The sequence below is a fragment of the Macrobrachium rosenbergii genome, unplaced genomic scaffold (assembly GCF_040412425.1).
Source record: "Macrobrachium rosenbergii isolate ZJJX-2024 unplaced genomic scaffold, ASM4041242v1 171, whole genome shotgun sequence".
Classification (NCBI taxonomy): Eukaryota; Metazoa; Arthropoda; class Malacostraca; order Decapoda; family Palaemonidae; genus Macrobrachium; species Macrobrachium rosenbergii.
In genome coordinates, this window is record NW_027100729.1 from 836,410 (window position 1) to 858,276 (window position 21,867).

The 21,867-nt window shown below is 41.7% G+C and overlaps 2 protein-coding genes across 2 annotated transcripts in view; one reads left to right on the forward strand and one right to left on the reverse strand.

Moving 5' to 3' along the window:
- Positions 1-12,377, reverse strand: part of Dbp80 (putative ATP-dependent RNA helicase Dbp80) — a 39,374-nt gene extending 26,997 nt beyond the window's left edge. Inside the window, exon 1 of the mRNA XM_067102985.1 lies at positions 12,189-12,377. Within this exon, the coding sequence (XP_066959086.1) occupies positions 12,189-12,266 (78 nt within the window). The 5' untranslated portion in view covers positions 12,267-12,377. The remainder of the gene's footprint in view (positions 1-12,188) is intronic.
- Positions 12,378-16,104: 3,727 nt separating this feature from the next.
- The window catches only part of yl (Putative vitellogenin receptor yl), a 47,456-nt gene continuing 41,693 nt past the window's right edge, over positions 16,105-21,867 (forward strand). Inside the window, 1 exon segment of the mRNA XM_067102979.1 lies at positions 16,105-16,218. Coding sequence (XP_066959080.1) covers positions 16,167-16,218 — 52 coding nt within the window. The 5' untranslated portion in view covers positions 16,105-16,166.

Consider the following 21,867-nt stretch of genomic DNA (forward strand, 5'->3'; position numbering starts at 1 on the left):
AGTCTGGTTTAGCTAAACTGTTTCTTATCGTCAAAACTTGCCGTTCATTTTTTTCTTCTTCTTTCAGAATGCTGTCATGCCTTTTGGAAAGGAGAAGGTCAAATAGCAGTGGGTTCATTGTGGGCGTGGGCTTGAAGATGTGGGGGTGGGGAGAACGGCATCTTCTCTTTTTTTTAGCAGAAATGGCCGACTGGTTATGAATCTCTTATGTTCGTTACCTACGAAATCGCAGATCATAAAGAGAGTCCCCAGTTTATGCGTAAGCCGAAAATGGTAAAAAGCCTTGCTTTTAATCACTTGGGCATCTTGTAAGAGACGTAAACTGCATTTTTACTGAGTTTTTCATAAAAAACCCTCAAAATTTTGACCATTCTGCTGTTTTGGAGCCATATTTCTTCCGTCGGATTGCCATCATAACCCCAGAACATGCATTTGAAGAGCGGTGCAAGCTCGGAACATTGTAAGCCAAGCCCATCGTAACCCTGGGGTTGCCTGTACTGATACACTATTTTGAAAATACGTATTTTTATATTTTGCATGCAAAGGCGTGTACAATCAGGCAGCGTACAGTGTACGATATATTGGCCCGAGAGGCTGGAATAGATACAGCTATCTCTGAGCAACCTCACCTGCTCTCGCTGTGACGGAAGTAAGATTAGGTCAGTACTTGCTTGTGATTTTTGCACGTCTTACTGTAAATAAACTCTAAACAAACGAGTAAGTCTCCTGCTGGTAGTGAGAGAAAGAAGAGGCATTCCGTCACTTTGAAGCAGGAAACGAAAATTATCAACCAGCGCGAAGCAGGAAAGGCAGTCACGGCAATCGTACATGACGAGCATTTATGCTGATGTTCAATATGATCCTTAAAGACGATTTTACGAAAATGGACGCTATAGAGGCATCTGCTTCCGTTCATTTGACGATTAAATCAAAGAAGAGGAGAGGGCCTTTGGAAGAAACGGAGCAGTTACTTTGTTCAAAAAAGGCTTTCACGCTTTCTGATCACCAAAGAAAAATTGACGACCCAACAAGTAAAAGAAGGAGCCGCATTTAAATTTAAGGATGCTTTGCATTAATTTTTTCAGTTGATGAAGGGTACTTGCCACACCAAATCTTTAACGTAAGAATGACAATATGGAACAGGACTGTATTGAAAAGCATGCCTCAACGGTCCTACATCCAATAAAGAAGCAAAAACGATGCCTGGGTTTAAGGAGATTTGAGATTGACTGACTCTTCTGCTCGGGAAACGTTATACCCCTATAAACCCAGCCGTTCACATTTGCTCAGAGGATCGACAAGCATGCGCACTGCCGTCACAATAAGAAAGCACAGACGACTGCATGCTGTTTGAAGACTGGTTTGTGCCTTGGTTTATTCCAGAAACTGTGGGGAAAACAACACCCGCTTCAAAAATCCTGCCCCTCAACAATGCTCCTGGGATCAGCATGGGTTAGATGCGGGAGAACGTCATCGTTCCTGCCACCAAACACAACTTCTCCCATATCCTCGGAACATATTTGCTCAGGCTGTTCAGGCTGCAGATGAGGAGAGAGACCTCAGAACGTTCTGGAAGGAATTCAATGTTCTGAACTCCATTATGAATGCTGGAAGGGGATGGAAGGAGGCAAAGAAAGTGTGTGAACTCATCTAGAAGTTTCGATAAGGATGAAGACGTCGTGGGAATTAATAAAAAGATCTTGACACTTGGGAGAAGTTTATATTTAGAAACGGATGAGGAACACATCCAAGAACTTATAGGCTTGCAAGATGTAGAGCTAATGGCACAGGATTTAATTGCACTTGCAGAAGAGAGAAAAAGAGAGGAAGAGGACGAAGAAATTGAAGGAGAGCCAGAGAACATCAAGGCTGCTGTGTGTTACAGTCATTCATGAAGAGCGAAAAAAAAAATGCACTGTATAGATATCAAATATCATTATTATTGCGTAAGGCATCCCGGGTTATGACGGGTTCGAAAAACTGGATGAAATTTTAAATATCTTCATCAGAGATTATTTCCGGTTTACCTGCAATCGTGTATCCCTGAGTTGCACCTGAACTGATCCGAAGGAAGAAATGTGGCTCCAAAACGGCAGAATAATAAAAATTCGGAGGTTTTTTGATAAAAAACTCAATGAATATGAAGGTTACATTGTTTTCAATATACCCGGAGGATTAAAAGCAAGATTTTCTTACGATTTCTGACGATTTTTCAGCTTATGACTTGGAGTAGAGACGGAACCCCCCTCGTAAACTGGGGACTGCCTGTATAAGGAATCTTCGACTTCGATTGATCACCCTTATTTCCATTACCTACACGGACGTACGTGGCAGGGTTACATGGCGCAGATCCACGCACTGTGCAACCTACGACGGATTGCTTCTTGAAGAGAACGACTCCCGTGCCATCGCCTTCCCCAACATTCAAGCCTCGGCCCTCTACATCTCACGCCAGCCGTTTCCTTGAAGCGCCTGAACTAACAGAAGAAGAAATACTCTCTGAAGAGGAGCGAGTTGATGATCCTGTAGCGCTATCATCCTCCTCCTCCTCCTCCTCCCCTTCCGATTTTTAGTTGTACGTAGCTGTTAACAGCCTGAGACGCTGTTCGCGTATGTTGACGACGTACCGAATCTTGGCGATTACCCCTTACAGTACTTGTCTGATTTTTGTTTGTGTTATTGAATTTCTTTTTTGTACTGAATTATCATAAGTCAATCTACACTGAACCTCCAGAATTAGCTGATATTAATAAAATTATTAATGTATAGAGTATGCTGTACAGTGTAGGTTAGGCTACCGTACATGTATGTGTATACTATGTGCCATTGTGTAGGCTAGGCTACTTCTTGTTATTCAATTTCTCTTTTTACTGAATTATCATAGGTCAATCTGCACTGAACCTCCAGAATTGGCTGATATTATCGATTACTGTACCGTATAGTTGAAGAGCATACTGTATAGTATAGGCTAGGCTACCGTATATGTATAGATGGAACTGAATAAGTCTAGTGTAGGCTAGGCTAAATTTGAGACACGATTTTTCCAACGGACAATGGGTTTTTTGGAACCTAACCCCATCGTAAGTAAGATAATACCTGCAGACGCATTTTTAGTTTTTTTTTTTTTTGTATTTGAACTATCAAGATAGGCAGTTCCAAGTGTTTTTAGAAGGGTTTTAAGTATTCGTGGATTTTAAGTAGGCTAGGCTACCATACAGTATATGTATAGATGGAACTGCTGATTCATAGTGCAACAGCAAGGTTTCCCCTCCATTACACCTTTGTACTAACCTTTTACTCTCAATTTTCCTCTCAGTGCTAGGCTATATGACCTCACAGGACTCAGCACTGGGCCTAAAATCGCAATATTTGAAAGTAAATTGTATTTTTCCTAACTATACAAACCTGAGGTCCTTTACATTAGGAATTACTTTCAGTGCAGGCTGGAAACGGCCGTTAAACTCGTGAGCAAGGTGGTTGGGCAGTAACTACCGCCAGGTAGGCGGGGATACCCCCCTGCCCGCATGTAAACATTCCAGTTTGCCTTTCGGTCCAGGTTCAGATTGAGGGGTGGCATGAGGTGGGCATAGTATGTAATGTAAGGACCTCAGGTTTGTATAGTTAGGAAAAATACAATTTACTTTTAAAAACTGTGATTTGTCCCAACACGATATACAAACCATCGGTCCTTCACATTAGGAAGACTCACTGGTTGGAGGAAGGAATCTGAGTGAGCCTCCTGAACTGACTGGAGTTCTGCACACCTGGGGTACTCCTCCTGGTCGAAAGAGCAGGAGAGGAGAGCGACCTGAGCCTCTCTGACATATTGATTGGGAGTGTAGGAACTGCAAGATCAAACGTCAGATACTGGACCTTTTTGCATGAGTGAGGAAACGTGACCCATACGAAAAAGGCTGGAAGAATCTTAGAGTCGGAGGCAGTAAGGAAAAGCTGAGATAGGGTTTCCCTTATTGCCAGTCTCTCCTTCCTCCCCTTGCTAGACTATGGAGCGGAATTGCTTCTTGATTCTATGAGAAAAATAGAATGGGTGCTTGATGTGTAGTCTTACGTCATCAGCGCCAGATCCAGCAGCCATTGGTTCGAGTCCTATTCTCATCCTGAAGGAAGAGAAGTAGAAGGAAAGGGAAGGAGAAGGAAGAGAGGCCAGTCACTCTCAGTATCCTTCTCACTTCCAGAACCAACACCTTAGGCGAGTACTTGTCCTCTTGAAGGAGCCGGGTAAGAAAACACAACTTGTTGAGCAGCCACCACAGGGCCAAGGAAAAAAGGTTCCAAGGGCCTGTGGGCAAGGCCACAGGAGGACAAGAGTGTGGTCTATGAGACCACGTCTTGCTTCCAGACCGGCAGAAACTTCCGGAATGCGAGGGATGGACCAAGCCATCGACTTTGTGAGCTCTCGGGTGGAAGGTACCGGTATCGTCGTCGTCGGCTGCCAAGTACCTTCTTTGACTGCTTCACGAAGCCAGGAGGAAGATGTGTCCTGAGACACTTCTTCCTTGGGAGAGACAGTACTAGTGAAAATGTTGACGACATCCAGGTTAGGAGTGTCAAGCCTTTTCGGAAAGTACCACAGCTCCCTAAAGGACAAAGTAACAAATGATCTGGATCACCGACACAAGGTCCAAGGAGGAGGGGAACAAGAAGGACTCGAACCCGACAACAGATGCCGAACGAGGTATTGATCCCCTTCACCTGTTCTACCGTCCTCTACACCAAGGCCGGCGCAAGATGACAGATGGTCCTAAGAGGGCACATCTCTATCCGACAACTCTCATAAGGGCACACGCAGCATGGGACAGGAACCCTAAACGAAAATCACATGCCACCTAGGGAACCGTTCCCTAGGACAGCAAGACCAAAGAAGCTTCTCGTCCGCAGCTAAATCTCGACTGAGGAGAAGGCTACTTCAGATTGAAGACTAGGTCGCAAGGGCCTACGTTCTTCACAAATGAAAGGGAGAGAAGCAACCCTCGGCGGAGAGAAGATGAAGTCCAGACTTGAAGAGCGACTCTGACCCGAGAAGGAGCTCCACAACGACACCCACCAGTGAAGACGGATCCAGTCCCTGGGACAGTGCTGCAGAGGACTTCAGGAGATATCCAGCTATATCCACTGCCAGTCGGCAAGAAAGCCTATGCTTGCAAGGGAAGCTGGAAGGTCTCCCAGTTCCGAACACACAGGGATGTACTGCCCAAAGAACAGCTTCTTGTGTAGCTGCTACAGGAGGTTGGGTCAAGCAGAACTCTTCTCGATGCCTCGGCTATCAGGTCGGGCGAGAGGCGAAATCTTCCGGCATTTGTCTGTAACTCGGGGTGAGCAATGCTTGAGAACCCCTAGTGAAACAGACAAATACAGAAGGAAAAAAGTAGATATCAAGTTTCCCAGAAAGACAGCATGCCTCGCCGTAGCGGCTCCTGGGTCTGGTATGAAGGAGCGAGAAAAAACTACCGACTTGTGCAGGGAGGCAACAGAAAGACGGTAGGGATTTCTCAGTCGAGCAATCTCTTTGTGAATCTTTGAGTGAGCAGCAAGTTCCGTCCCAATCACTCAAACCCCGAGGCCAAGCTCGCCTGCCAATACATCCCCACCAGGGATGCATTTGGCTAATTGAGATGTCGAGTGCACTAGAGAACACTATGCAAATGCAGAACAAACAGGAAAAAAACGATTCCTGTTTGTCGACAGATGGAACAGGGTTTGTTGTTCAAAACACAATTCATCCTGAATTCTTGTTTGTCAACATATGCCACTAGGATGGTGATGAGAAGGTACTAATCATCTCGGTCCCACACCTTCAAGACAAAGTCTTACAGGTGTGCGCCTATTCCTCGATTGGTGAATCCGTAAGTAGACACAAGATGTGAGGGGAATATGCAAGCATATTCGAAGGTTCCTTCCAGCAAGCATTAACCTAACTCTTTTGTCATACTTTGGGCTGACATTTTCTGAATTGGGAGGAAGGAGAGGACTTCCATTCTGGATGAAAAGAATTGCAAGATGACAGGATACCGAAAAATTAGCTGCAGAGGCTGGCATTTCCTGAATCGAATTGGAGAGAAGCAGGATGATAAGTATTGCCGATTTCATCCAGGAATCTGCAGTAGGAGAACTTCTTCCCGGTTGATACTTCTTTCTCTCTTCCCTCCTCCCTCATGGGAAAGAGGGTGGAAAGAGATGCAGGCTATGTTCCACAATCTTCTATCGAAGCTTGGGACTTCTTAGGAGTTGAGGGGGGCTGGCTTGAACTTAGGTCAAGTCGAGATGACTAAGACCCCAAGGTCTTGGCCACTGTCCTAAGAACAAGGCAGTGGCCTAGTACGAACCTTGATTACCGAGGTATCTAGCAAATCTCTGCAAAAGAAAGGCAGAACCAAGTAAGGTTCGTTCCTAAGGGTCGAGCCAACTCGGGACTTACGAAACCTAAGATCCGAATTGGGACAAGGTCCTTCTTCTTAGCACCAGAATTGCCCATAGAACTGCAGTCGGCAAGACCCTCCGAGGCAAGAAGAATTCGTATTCTGTCAAGGCAAGGGAGAAGCTTGGTGTCTCGACCTGAATGAACTTCTTCTCCGAAGAAGAGTTCATCTGGTCGAGAACGCTCTCGGAAGCCAGGACCGCAGCGGCCCCTCGGGAACTGCAAGGGTTGCGAGTGATGAAGATTATTCATTGGGGGAGTCGCGGTCCTGTCCCTGGGATCCTCGTGCTAACAAATCGGCGTGAAGTTCTCTGAAAAATGAGGGCAATCGCAACTTGAAGAGGAAGACCCTCGCTGCTTCCGAAGCGTGAAACTCCTGTACCTCTCCCCTTGGAAGGAGCCTTGACAGATCCCATGAAACCCTCCTCAACTACCTGGTTGTACTACGAGACAATTAGGGGACCGACACCCAAAGCACGCCAGGAAGCCGAACTCCGGAGAGCTCTCTCTGTCCGTCTCGCGCCTCTTGGGACAACCGACAGGAAAAGAGAACAGGTGAGGAGAAAAGAGTACCCCTACCTGTCCTGCCAGGAGGACCAGCAGGAGAGGCAGACCGTGAGCGATAATCAACCGAAGGAGATTACTGCCACATGGGGGAAGAAGGGCACTTGCCGTGGTAAAGCGCTTTCCTGGGAAGAGCAGAAAGTTCACTCGAACAGAACTGAGAACCCGATTGGAAAAAGCCGAGTAGGGCCAAGTCGAGCCGCACCGAACTGAGCCGATCACGCGAATGTGATCCACCTGGGTGGTATGCAGTGGACTGAGAGGCAGGTGGGGCGAGCCAAGCCAGTCTCACAAGTGTGACCAGGGGCTGGGCGGGTTAAGCAAGCCAAGCCAGTCTCGTAAGCACGACCAGGGGCCAAGCCGATCGCGCGAACACAGTGGGAATTGGACAGGGCGGAACTCGTCTGCCGTGAACTATTGCTAGTTCCCTGAACTCTAAACTCCTTTGAGGCCAAGGTCCCTCGAGAAGAAGGTTCAAAGGGGAATTCTGTGTCTGCTATTTTGCTTGCTCGAAACCTAAGGTTCACGACAAGGATGAAACCCGGCTGAGCAACTGAAGCAGCTGGCGGGCAGCATTGAGACACCTGGCGTCTCAGCACCCAGACACCTGGCATTATGGCACTTTCTCTCGTCAGGAGAGCATGCGTGATTCATAGAATTCGAGCTACCCACGAGACTCACAAAAATCAGGAGCGGCTGCTTTCAGTTTCCTAAGAGATTGAAAGAGCCAGGCACAGAACCAGTCTTAGGCGCAGACTTCCAAAGCTGGTAACAAGGGTGCGGCCTCGAGACTCGCGGCCCCTGTAACGCCAGACCCCACAGGAGAATGTGAATCGGTTCCCGCCTGAGTGCGAAAAGAGCCAACGAGAGAAACTTGTCTCCCGGAAGAGAGTCAGTCCCTTAGAAGTCCCGCAGGACTCCCGAAAGGAATCTCTTCCCTGCTTCTTCTGGTGTTCAAACCGACAGGATCGAGACACCAGGCTGGGAACCCAACCGAGCACTGGCAAGCACTCAGGGAGTTCTTGTGGTGCTGGCAGGAAGAGGAGCCGAGACACCTGGGTGCCTCGGCCCTTTCTCTCGAACTGCTCCGGAACTGGGCCGAGGAAAATTTCTCCAGACCAGACCAGGATACTCGATATTCCATAGAATCTCGAGCACTCGGAGCGGCTCATGAATGAGCGCCCGAAGCAGCCCCCGTCTTAGAGGCGGAACCTCTAGGACCGGGAACGGGAACGCAAACCGAGGTCTGCGCGCCTGCGGCTCCCGAAACACAAAACCCAGGGGTGTGCAAATCGCTTTCCTAACCCGAAGGTCGGGAAGAGCCAATGAGAGACCCACTGCCTCCTTGGAAGGAGGCAGTCCCTAGACGTCCAAGGGCATCAAGGGGAAGAAGCAGCCTTCCCCTCCTTCGGCCAATGGAGGTCTGTCCGATTCCCGGGACCCCCTTGGAGAGAGGAAAGGGAAGATGCAGCAGAAGACGAAATCGAAGATAAGATGAAGAAGACGGCGGCTACTTCCACAGGGAGACTTCCTTCACCTCCACTCCGACATATTCTACAAGATGGTGGACACGAAACATCGTAACCTCCAGGGCAGTCAGGCAGGAACACAACGGATGGTGGACCCAGGACACCACCACCTGGAGGGCAGCTGCATGATCCCAGGACATCACCACCAGAAGAGGCAGCAGGCATGATCAGGATAGCCGATGCAGGAGCTATGGCAGAGGTTCGGAGGGCAGGAGCTATTGCAACGGCCAGGAACGTCACTTCCACAAGGCGACTTCCTTCACCTTCATGCCGACATCTTCTACAGGATGGCAGACATTGTAACCTCCAGGGCAGTTGGCAGGGACACAATGGAAGCGGCCCCGGGCACGACCACTAGGAGAAGTAGCGGGCACGATCAGGACAGCTGATGCAGGAGCCACATTAGCGGTTCGGAAGGCAGGAGCTACTGCAATGGACAGAAATGTCACATGAAAGTCACCAGCAGTGACAGGAACGATCAGGGCGGCTGCGGCAGGAGACCAGGAAAAGCAGCCCAGAGACTGTCGTCGAGTTAACAAGAGCACAACACAGGGAACAGCAGGAGCAGATGGACCACAGATACACCAGAGGCAGTGCAACAGCTTACATGAAGACCAGCAATGACAGCGATTGATCCACATCGGCTGGAACGAGTCAGAACGATCCCGACGTGGAAATATGTCATCTAATCAGGTATTGTGGTCGATCACGAAGCAACGCTAAATGAATGTCGGGACTGCTTCATGTGAGATATCCTTTGACATATCCAGCCAACTACTGCTGTGTCTGTGATGCTCACTGTCAACCTGAAAGAAAAAGCAAAGATGATTAGTAGAGGGAGACTCCTCTCGCTACAAGGGGAACTGCCCTACGCAGCGGGAGGAGGTACTCTAGAAGAGGTCGCCCGATTGCTCCACCCCTGGTCTTCTTTGCCGACGACAAGCGAAGAGGGCGAAGGAGAGAGATCTACTAAAGGGGAGAAGGAAGAACCTATGGGAAGAGAAAAAGGATGGAGGGGAGGCCACCAAGGGCGCCGTGGAAGCGGAACTTACCGACAACACCCACAACCTCCCACCTGCCCTGCAGTTCTCTAAGCAAAGGCGGTGAAAAACAACACTCAGCATAAGTAGGAAGGAAGTAGTGATGCCCTTATACACGGAGGGCGGAAGCCCAAGAAGGAAGCTAACTCTTACGTCCCGATCAATGTAGGGGAGCAAAGATATTACCTCCCAAACTATATCTCTGAATGTACAGGGGCGCCTTCAGTATCTAAATAAAGGGGCTGCTGGAAGAGAAGCATTACCACTCGGTTCGCTTCTCCAATTACGCCCTGGCCGTCAAACCCAAGACACAGCGCAGGGGAACGACGGCTTATGCAAGGTTATCACAAATCGTGGGTTTGTATTAATAAATATCAAACACACGTATATATATACAAAAATACAGAAAGGTCCCACCGGGATAATAAGAGCTTAACGACAGTCAGGCAGAGAGAACCAAAAACACGTCAGCCGAAAGCAAACTGGTATGTTTACATGCGGGCAGGGGGGTATTCCCGCCTACCTGGCGGTAGTTGCTGCCTAACCACCTTGCTCAAGAGTTTAACGGCCGTTTCCAGCCTACGCCTGAAAGTAATTCCTAATGTAAAGGACCGAGGGTTTGTATATTGTGTCGGAACAAATTTTTTTTATTTGGAGAATAAATAAATGTTTCCTAAAGGTAAAACAGTCCTTATATACTGCAAGATATATCAGATGTGGGGTTAAGAAGTCAGCTTCCCTTATGGGTGAAATGCTGACTTATCATAAGCAATTTTTGGTAAGTTTGGGATAACGGACTGATACTGCGGCTTGTTTTTCAAAATTTTTTATTTTGTTTCTTAATGTTTTATTGTGTTTATCAATGTTTTATTTTGATTTTCAATGTTGTATTTTGTTTTTCAATGTTTTATTTTGATTTTCAATGTTGTATTTTGTTTTTCAAGGTTGTATTTTGTTTTTCTGTTGTATTTTGTTTTTCAATGTTTTATTTTGATTTCCAATGTTGTATTTTGTTTTTCAATGTTTTATTTTGATTTTCAATGTTGTATTTTGTTTTTCAAGGTTGTATTTTGTTTTTCTGTTGTATTTTGTTTTTCAATTTTGTATTTTGTATTTCAATGCTTTATTTTGTTTTCAGTGTTGTATTTTGTTTTTCAACGTTGTATTTTGTTTTTCAATGTTTTATTTTGTTTTTCAACATTGTATTTTGTTTTTCAATGTTTTATTTAGATTTTCAATGTTGTATTTTGTTTTTCAACATTGTATTTTGTTTTTCAATGTTTTATTTAGATTTTCAATGTTGTATTTTGTTTTTCAACATTGTATTTTGTTTTTCAATGTTTTATTTAGATTTTCAATGTTGTATTTTGTTTTTCAACATTGTATTTTGTTTTTCAATGTTTTATTTTGTTTTTCAATGTTGTATTTTGTTTTTCAACATTGTATTTTGTTTTTCAATGTTTTATTTTGTTTTTCAATGTTGTATTTTGTTTTTCAACATTGTATTTTGTTTTTCAATGTTTTATTTTGTTTTTCAACATTGTATTTTGTTTTTCAATGTTTTATTTTGTTTTTCAACATTGTATTTTGTTTTTCAATGTTTTATTTTGTTTGTCAATGTTTTATTTTGTTTTGCAATGTTGTATTTTGATTTTCAATGTTGTCTTTTGTTATTCAAAGTTTTACTATTAGGATTAGCAACCATTTTTGCACCAACCCAGTAAGCTCGCCGTAGGCTAGGGCTAGCCTAGCCTACGGCGCTCGGTCTCCCATCCGCAACACAGTTTTTTGATGCATTCAAAAACAAAAAAAAGGGTAAAACTTTACTTCAGTTGTGCGGCCTGATTCCCAGGCTCCTCATACTCAAGTAAAGATAACACTTCCTATAATGTCGGGTCCTGACCTAACCAGATCTTCCCTACCTAACCTAACTTAGGGTGACATAACCTGATCTGGCCAGGGGCGGGGGGGTTTGCCCCCTCCACCGGACCCTCCCAAAAAGGCGGTAACCAAAGTAAAGTCTTACCAAAAAAAGTGCGTCTAATAGGACGGCAAACACAGTATATATATATATATATAATTCTTTCCTATTTCACAGGCACGTTTCATTCGCTCAGAGACCTATTTCACATCCAAATAAACCCTCACTTGATCGTACCTTAATCCGACACAGTTCGGCGTACCCTAGGCTGGGGTACGTACCCTACCCTAGGCTACAGTACGTACCCTAGGCTACGACCACGGGACTATGTAAAACTTAATACTGACCCCAATTCTGGGACATGTGACGTACCTATGGCCAAATCAACAAACCCTAAGGGCGATTACGGTACCCAACGGTACCCTGGGCTACGGTACGTAGCCTAGGGTACCGTTGCCAACGGAGCACGAACCTAGTAACAATGTAAACAAACAAGTTTTTCTCATATATCTGAAGAATAAGCGACGCCCTTCGGTCGATTTGGCACGCCCTAGGGGCATCGACGTCAGGGGCATCCTAAAATGACCCTGGGGCTCCCTTGGGCCCCCAGGGGCACGAAGGAAAGGCTAAAATACGAGGCGAAGTCTGGAAGACCCTCCTGACGAAGGGGAGAGCAGAACCTCCTCCTTATTTCTCACCTTCAGGGCGATCTCCTCCGACGGACACTCCTTCCCCTCCTGGATTTCGGCGGCCTTGGCCCAGTCGTCGCTGCTCATGGCGGATAGGACCCGAGGGGGACCCGGAAATGGCTCGAAATAGGACCCGAAGTTTGGGAGATACGAAGGGCAAGCAGGTGTTTGAGGTTGGCGGATTATCCTCCGGGCGTCGGTGGCCGATCGGGGCGTTTGGTGACTTAAAACGCTCTTTTCTATGGATTTTTGGATGTTTTTGGTACTTTTAGGTACTTATATTAGTTTTATATTTATTCTATATATTATTTATGACGTATCTGTTGCCATAGAACTTATAGAATATATATAGGAAGCGTAGAATCTATAGATTTATCCTCCGGGCTTTGGTGGCCGATCGGACCGTTTGATGCCTTAAAATCATGTTTTTTATGTATTTTTTTTTATATTTATGGTACTTTTAGGTACTTATATTAGGTTTTTAGTCATTCTATATATTATTTATTATGCTTTTGTTGCCATAGAAGTTTTATAGAATACACACAGGACGGATAGAATTTATAGATTTATTCTCCGGGCGCCGGTGACCGATCGGGGCGTTTGACGCCTTATAACTTCATGTTTTTTGTATAATCTTTAACATTTACGATAATTTTAGACACTTTTCTCAATACTTTAATTATCCTATATATTATCTTGGATAAATCTACGTCTATAAAAGTTACAGAATACGTAGAATAGATCGTCCTATATATTTTCTTCCGGGCGTCGGTGACCGATTGCAGATAGGAGGAAGCTTCCGTACCTCAAATTAATATTTTCTACATTTCGATATTAAGATACTTTTAAACGCTTTTGTCAACATTATACTTATTCTATATTTTACATAGGATGCGTTTGTTACTATAGAATTCATAGATTACATAGGGACCCTCAGTTTAGATGAGAAACGAGGGTAAACATTGGTCAATACTCTCTAGACCTTGGGTATAAGGGCTGTTGGCTGTTAAATTTTCTCCCCTAAATTGATAATATTGCCAATAAACAGTTTTTTTTATAGATTTAAGGAACTTAATATATCAAACATATCTCATTCATCATGTATGAATACATTTTACGCATAGAAATATAATAACCTGGCTGTACAAACCGATAATAATTCGTAAATTTAAGCACTTGCGTTCGAGTCCGCGTGAATATTTTTAATTCCTCATCGTAACTTTTTTTTTAATTTCTTGTATTTCAGAAATGGCTTGTAATATATATAAAAGAATTCTTCATAATTAAACTTTTCAAAAAATATATGAAATCATTATTTTTCTGGTCGGTAAATAATAAGATAATCACATTGCGCCACTAAATTCCTTCCGCTGTGGTATTCCCAAAATCTATAATCTTCCTTTACACGATTATATTAAACTCTCGATCTTATTTGAATAAAGAATTATATATTTTTGCTATAAACAGATCGAAAATTATGTCTGATTCGTCAAAATATGACAATTTCCTATATATTTTTTATTGGGTAATATTTAAAACTAAGTGGTGCTTTTGTGACGTCACACACTTACAGAGAGAGAGAGAGAGAGAGAGAGAGAGAGAGAGAGAGAGAGAGAGAGAGAGAGAGAGAGTTTGAAGCTCTCTCGAGGTTAGCGAATATATATTAAAATAAATTCAAGGCTATTTTCATATATTATATATAATAATTTTCATAATACAAATTAATTGGTATAATGAGCGGAAATAAGATTAAATCGGTTCTTACTAAATTATAATGACGAAAAATAACAAAGCTTTTTGGCATCATAAGCTTATGAAGAAGAGTTAAACGAAGAAGATAGGTCTAACTGCTAACAGCCGGAGTGCCATTGTCTTCTCGTAAAAGAATAAAAAACAATGGATAAATATATCTCAGTTTAAGGAAACGCTGTTAGGAGTTGATTTTCCATCTTCGTTTATATATATATATATATATATATATATATATATATATATATATATATATATATATATATATATATATCACATGCAAAAAAAAAGTTGAATTCTAAAACAAAGCATTGCAACATAAGACTCAAGATTTCTACAAACCTTCTTATTATAAGCATTAGTTTGCGTAGTGAATGTTTATTACTCCTGTGATTCAAAGTTTCACAGAGACCTGCGATCAGATCTATACGCACCCTTCCAAAGATTTCTGCGGCACAGGACAAGACTACCTGTTAATGTGGAAGCTAGTTCTAGTCCTGGACGACGCACCAGCGATTGATATATTTAAAATGACATAAAGAGTTGACAATGGCTGGGACCTCTTTGTCCGTAACAGCGGGTTTCAACTTTCTGGAAAAGAATGCTATGGGGTGTAATCTATCATTTTCCCATTGTAGCAATATAAAATGGTGTATTGTAATCTGGGAAAATCAAAATGAAATCTTGTCATGTACTGCTTTTAAACCATCTTCTGACACAACAAAACCTGCCTAGAGAAGTCACATTTCGTAATGGGACGTATAGGCCTATAGGCCTAGTCTTGTACAGCAAAATGAATTACCACCTTTGGATGGCCAATCTACGGAAGCGCCCGTAGAATCCATAGATATTCAATAGTATCTATAAACATTTTGTTCCTGTGTTGTGTTGTTACTTTTTTTTTGGGAGTGTGTGTGTGTGTGTGTGTGCTACTTTTGGCCAAAAGCTTCCGGCGACACTGCATGAGCCATTCAATCATGTGTAGACCTCCAGTACAACGCATACTGTAATAGGACCCTTTTTTCTTATACTATCTACTTTTTGCAGAACAGAAGAAGGAAAGAGCAGAGAGAGAGAGAGAGAGAGAGAGAGAGAGAGAGAGAGAGAGAGAGAGAGAGACATGAGGCAGCCAACAACATCAGCTCTCTCTGTGAATGGATCCAGCCTAGAGCCACTGTACGTCTTGAACATCACACCAACCACATGAAATAGCTGATGAAGAGAAACAACCTTTGTGCACAGTTCAGAGCAGATTGATGGGGATTTAATCAGATTTTTCGTTCATTCTGGTCCCTGTCAGCCAGTAATTCGCGGTTACAGTATTCACCACAGACTGAATCACTGTTTTGCAGGAATCCAGACTAGAGTATTCAATGTTTTGCTTCAGGACAGCCTGGAAATCTGAGGGCATGAATTGCTCTGGACAAGATCAAAGACCAGGCAGGATCTGACAGCTTGTTGATGCATCTTGATTTCATAAAAAAAAAAACAAGAAACGTGGAAATTGGCCCCAAATGTCTTTGCTATCCAACAGGACCCATATGTATACAGTATATGTATATGTATATATATATATATATATATATATATATATATATATATATATATATATATATATATATATATATATATATATATATATAAAAACAAAAATGAAGACTGAAAATAGGATAATAGCCCATAGGCCTAGAAGCCTATACACGGACAAGGGTACTTGTAGGCCTATGTACATAGATCTCTATCGATATCTAAAGACAAACAAAAACAGAGGCCTAAAATAGATAAGGAACTGACATGCGGACACATTAATAATAATAATAATAATAATAATAATAATAATAATAATAATAATAATAATAGGTAAAGAATTGGCTTAACACTTAAACGAGCCATTTCAAACTCTTAGACATTCAGGAAACTCGCATGCTCACGTCCATCGACCAATCACAACGCAGCGTTTAATTTAAACTTCGCTATCTGTCACCTGATTGGTCAATTGGCGATCGAGAACCATTCAAGTGTCATTTCCCGAAGGCGACGATATCATAGTTAGTTAGCTAAAAGCCCTTTAAATTTCAGCCAATCAGAATGCAGTATTTCAGGCCGTCAGGTAAATAAGGCGTTGTGGTTGGTTGTTTTTATTTATGAATAACTTTTCTGAGGCGACCGAAATACAAAGTATAGATAAGGAGTGAATCTGTAGTCGCCGGTCAGTGTTCAGCTTGACAGTGATTAGTGATGGTGTGGGTCTTTTCGCTCTCCGTGTTTGTGTGTTTGTTACCCGGTGATGGTGAGTGCATTTGCTATGTAATTTTATTGTTTTTTATGATGTTTACTGTTATTTATTGTATTTGCTCGTTATTAAATAACGCTATGATGTTAATTTATTTAAAATTAGCGTTATTTGCCCTGTAATGATTCGTATCGGATATTCATTCATAAAATGCACGTGTAAATATATATATATATATATATATATATATATATATATATATATATATATATATATATATATATATATATATATATATATATATATATATTTAGAATTTTTTATTTTCCCCCAGGGCTCGCACCCCCCTTGGAAATTGCTGACGCCGTCCCCCCAGGTCAAAATCTTCAAGTTGTGTGTTTTGACCAGTGGTTCTTCCCCTGGGGTGCGTCAGCAATTTCCAAGGGGGCGCGAGGCCTAGGGGAAAAAAAACAGCAGTCTAAGGTGACTGGATGGTTAGAATGAGTGTCATATGTATATGTATAAGATATGCATATATGTATATACGGTATATATGTATGTATGTATGTTATGTATATGTAATATATATTTATAATACGTGTATATATATGCATATATGTATACATTATGTATATATGTACAGTATATGCACATAAGTATATATGTATGCATGTTTGTATATTATACTTGGATATACATACATATATATTCATAATGCTAGACTCTCTCTCTCTCTCTCTCTCTCTCTCTCTCTCTCTCTCTCTCTCTCTCTCTCTCTCTCTCTCTCTCTCTCTCTCTCTGAATCAGCTCTGGTAAGGTACAATCACTCAAAAAAGTTTTGCAACATATAATACTTCAAAACTAGTGGTGGGTCCGAGAAATTACCTGCAGTTTCCCTGAAACAGGGCTTTTTCTGATACTGCTTACTGTGGTCATACTTTACTTAATTAAAGGATGTTACTATAATACTTCAGAAGTCTTCGCTGTTCTTACGTTTTAATATTTTCATCTCCAACTGCCATCACTATCGTTGTTTTATCTCCATATGTGTGAACTTTGCTTAGGAGAGGAGGGAATTGACATCTTGTGGGACTTGTTCAATAAAATCTACCAGCAGGAGAAGATAAACAGCCTGCTAGTCCCCATTTACAAAGAAAAAGGGGACATCCAAGATTGTGCCAACTATCGGGGCATAAAGCTGATGGCACATACCATGAAAATCTATGAAAGAATAATAGAGGCAAGGCTAAGGGCTGAAACATCTATAAGTGACGAACAGTTTGGGTTCATGCCAGGAAAAGGGACAACAGATGCCATCTTTGTATTGCGACAAGTAATGGAAAAATATAGAGAAAAAGGAAAGGAACTACATCTTGTATTTATAGATCTTGAGAAAGCATATGATCGAGTGCCTAGGCAAGAAGTGTGGAGGTGCATGAGGGAAAAAGGTGTCTCAGAAAAATGTGAGGATTGTAAATATGTATAGAGAAGCAACAACACAGGTAAGAAGCTCAGTGGGAACAACAGACAAGTTTGAGGTGAAAGTGGGACTCCACCAAGGTTCTGCCATGAGTCCCCATATTTTTGATATGGTAATGGATGTGATAGTGTCTGGAGTGAAAGATCAGGTACCTTGGAGTGTACTCTTTGCAGATGACTTAGTGCTAGTGACCACCAGTAAGGAAGAAGCAGACAGGAAATTGGAGTTGTGGAGAAGTGCATTGGAGGACAGAGGCCTAAAGATAAGCAGAGCAAAAACGGAATATCTGTGGATGAATGGAGGAGACCAAGAGGGAAGCATCAACTTAGAGCAGGCAGAAGTAAAAAGAGCTACATCCTTTAAGTACCTTGGGTCGTGTGTCACTGATTGTGGAGGGATGGAGGAGGAAGTGAACCACAGAATACAATCAGCTTGGTGCAATTGGAGGAAAACATCAGGTGTGTTATGTGACAAAAGATTTAATGTAAAGATGAAGGGAAAAATGTACAAGAGCATTGTCAGACCTGCGTTGATGTATAGTTGTGAAACATGGGCCATGAAGAAAGCACAAGAGAGAAAGATGGAAGTGGCAGAAATGAGAATGCTGCGTTGGATGTGCGGAGTGACAAGAAGAGACAGGGTAAGGAATGACTTCATAAGAGGGACGGTGAAAGTTACAGAAATATCAAAGAAGCTGCAACAGAGACGATTACAATGGTTTGGACATGTTACGAGAAGAGAGGAGGATTGTGTATGTAAAAGAACCATGAATATGGAAGCGCCTGGAACAAGGAGGAGAGGTAGACCAAGAATGAGGTGGAGAGACGCAGTTAACAGGGACATGCAGGAGAAGAACGTGAGTGAGGTAATGGTGCATGATCGCAGAAGACGGAGAAGACTAATAACAAACAGCGACCCCATATCAAGATGGGAAAAGCTGAAGATAAAGATGTGTGAACTTTGTAGACATAGACCTACGACTGTTTTAAGTTGAACTATTAGTCTTAATAATTAACATCAACAAATACGACTTTTGTAAAGATTTGCTTCCACATTATTATTAATCAAATTTTTGAATGGCTAATCCTATGTAGCCTATATTGTGAACTACTGCAACTTAATTTAAAATATACTGAACTAGACTAACAGATTTCACGTCTATTTTTGTAATACATAGAATATATAGGCTAAGAGTATTAGCTTTAACCTGGACATCGCTGGTAACAAGCTGATTTTTGCAGCATAGGTGCAGAATTGTGTAGAATCACATACTAAAAGTCCCCAGGAATCCCCTTGTGCAACCTTAGAAATTAAAGATGGCGTCCAAAATGGCCGTCATTTTCCAATTTTAGCATAACTTAGCTTGTAGGCAACATACAAACAAAAATTTGGTGTCTATTGCTATATTTTTAAGTAGAAGGAATCTAAAACAATATATAACTACAAGATCAACAACTTATAATTAATATAAAGCAAGATGGCGGCCAAAATTGATGATTTTTTTTCAATTTAAGCATATCTTTGCTTCATGACGAGGTACAAAAAAAAAATATATATATATATTTTTTTTTTTTTGGTATCTAAACGTGTTTACTGCAGCAATCAAATAAAATTATATTTCTAGAAGATCAGAAAATTTCACACAACTAAAAGCAAGATGGTGTCCAAAGTGGCACCAAAGATAGGCACAAGTTTTCATATCATATTATCCAGAATTTTAACAAAACTGACCAAACATTTTGGGGTTGAAGAAGACAATTAATTTGATTATAATGGGGTTCAAAGTTTGTCAATTTATATAATATGCATAATTCTGCTTATTATATAAGCTGACAAACTCTGGATCCCATAATAATAAAGTTAACAATTATACAATATTTTAATATTCTAGTGATGTTTCATCAAGAGTTGGTGCCTTCTCTTCCTCTTCATCACTGATATTAAGAGGTGGAGCAGTGTTATTGCATGAATGGCCGTTGCACTTGCTGCACATTGCTGTGCAAAATAGGCCTAGCTTCTTGCAGCTGCATATCATGTTACTGCATCCCCTGGCTTACATCCACAAGAAACCATTGTAAGAAGGTTTTCAGGGGCAACTGGAATGTCCATTTCTAGTGGAACAAGTGTTCCATCTTGAAATCTCCATCCCCATTCTGTTGGATTTAGACTGTTGCCCATCCACTCCTGTACTGCAAGATATGTGCGATAGGAGTGTTGCTTTGCTGCAGCACTTGTTGGTGGTAAACTGGCCAAGTTGAACTCTGAACTTAAGGAACTTCGAGCAATAGCTCTCTTGTAAGATACATGACGGTACTCGTTGAGAGAACTATAATTACTGGCACCATAGAGTTGCAGAATAAAGTCTTCACCAGCTTGCTTCACTTCATCATGAGTGCATCCACTCTTCATAAATGTAACGAGAGAGCCGTGTTCATTTTTCTTTTGTACCATCTTGAAAGCTTTTGACTTTCCTGACGATAAATTGCTGACACCGTATCACAACCTGTCACTGCATGCAGAGGCATTAAATAATTTTTTGGTTCCTCCTATGGCATGCTGAATTTCCGTATGCTGAAAACAGTTATAGGATTGCTGCGACATAACATGTACATATCTGCAGAACTGCTTGCTTGAGCAACTAACATGACAAGCAAATCAGTATCTGTACCAACAACGGTAACTGAAGTCAGTTCAGTGTCTGCTACAGCTAGGGCTGTTGTAACAATTAACCTGTCTGCATCAGCATCTGCTTGTTTTACTAGTACACCGGCTGCTAGCATCTTTTCACTAAGCATTCCCCTTAATTTTATAAAACAATTGAGCACACTGTCTATGTTATTTAGCTTCAGCTGCAACTAGGTCATAAACATGTTGAATACGTTGTGTCACATCACTACCCCACTTGTCTTGCCTTTCTTTTGCAAGTTTTAAGATTTTGGTCTGGAATTCCAAGGTTTCTACATTACTTACTGCCCTTTTTCTATGTTTCGCAAGTTTGGCATTCTGAGTAACAGGCTCTGTACAGAAAAAGCAATCACTTTTGATGTCAAATATAGGGTACTTGACCGAAGTTCAGGAGCATTGTCTTCTTCTTCTTGGTGACACTCAGATTTTCTCTTTTGCTGAAGTGATTGAGCTTCTCCTTGTGTACTGTTTCCTACATTGGACATGAATTCTCAGTGGTGTTGCACTTTCAAAGGTTTTATGAAGGCCATCATTGCGCTCTAAGCTTGAAGTCACAAGAGTTTGGCGTCCTTTTTCCCAACTATTATAGTTTTAGGTGAGCTATCCTCACAACTCTCTTTGCATATACTACAAGACATATCTGTTGCCTGAAATTATAAGTAGATATTTACATTTATATTCTTTTAGCAGTATGTTTAAAAATAGACATGTATCATTATAGTTGTACAAAGCTGTAGTTCATTTGGGAGGCAAATTTTCCTGAGTTTTAAACATCACCATGTACTTGGGTAACAAATACCAAGTAACTGTTAAATTATGTAAAGAAAGTAAAAATTTTAAGAAGTTTAGCAAAACTGTTCTTTATTTAGAGTATATCATGCATGCATCCTCTTATGTGAGACTATGCTCTAAAAGCTCATCTTCATATGCACGACTTAGCCTACGTCAGTGAATTTTTTCATTTTTACCTGCCTGGTCACAAAAAAATCGCTTAGGCTTAATCGGATAAAGAGATTATTTCATTATTTTTAAGTCATTAAATGGTGTGTGGAGGTGACCCCATCAATTATCATCTTTTCATTCGAGTGTTATGAAGTACGAGTGTGACCCAGTGTTGCCATTTGCACGATAACTATCATACATTACGATAATTAAGGTTCTAGGATGATAGCATTTATGCCTATACGAAAGTGTTTTCCTCTATAATTGAGTAGCAAATAGCAGAAAAAAAAAACCTGAAAACAGACGAATTATAAGAAAATATGAGCTCTAAAACCAAATTTGAGCAAAACTGACCATGTACGATAATTTTGTTGATAATTATTGTACAATATACAATATGTAATAATGAGAATCTGGCACCTGGTGGAAATCCAGAGGAGGCACGCTTCAGATCTAGAAAAAGATTAAAATGAGGTGGCAAATGGCAACCCTGGATTTCAGTAACCTAGTGACAGCGTTTGAGTGAGAATGTATTACAGTGTTCTCCTGAAATGTTAAAATCTCCAAGGGTTTTGTTATTTTAATGATGAAAGAGAACA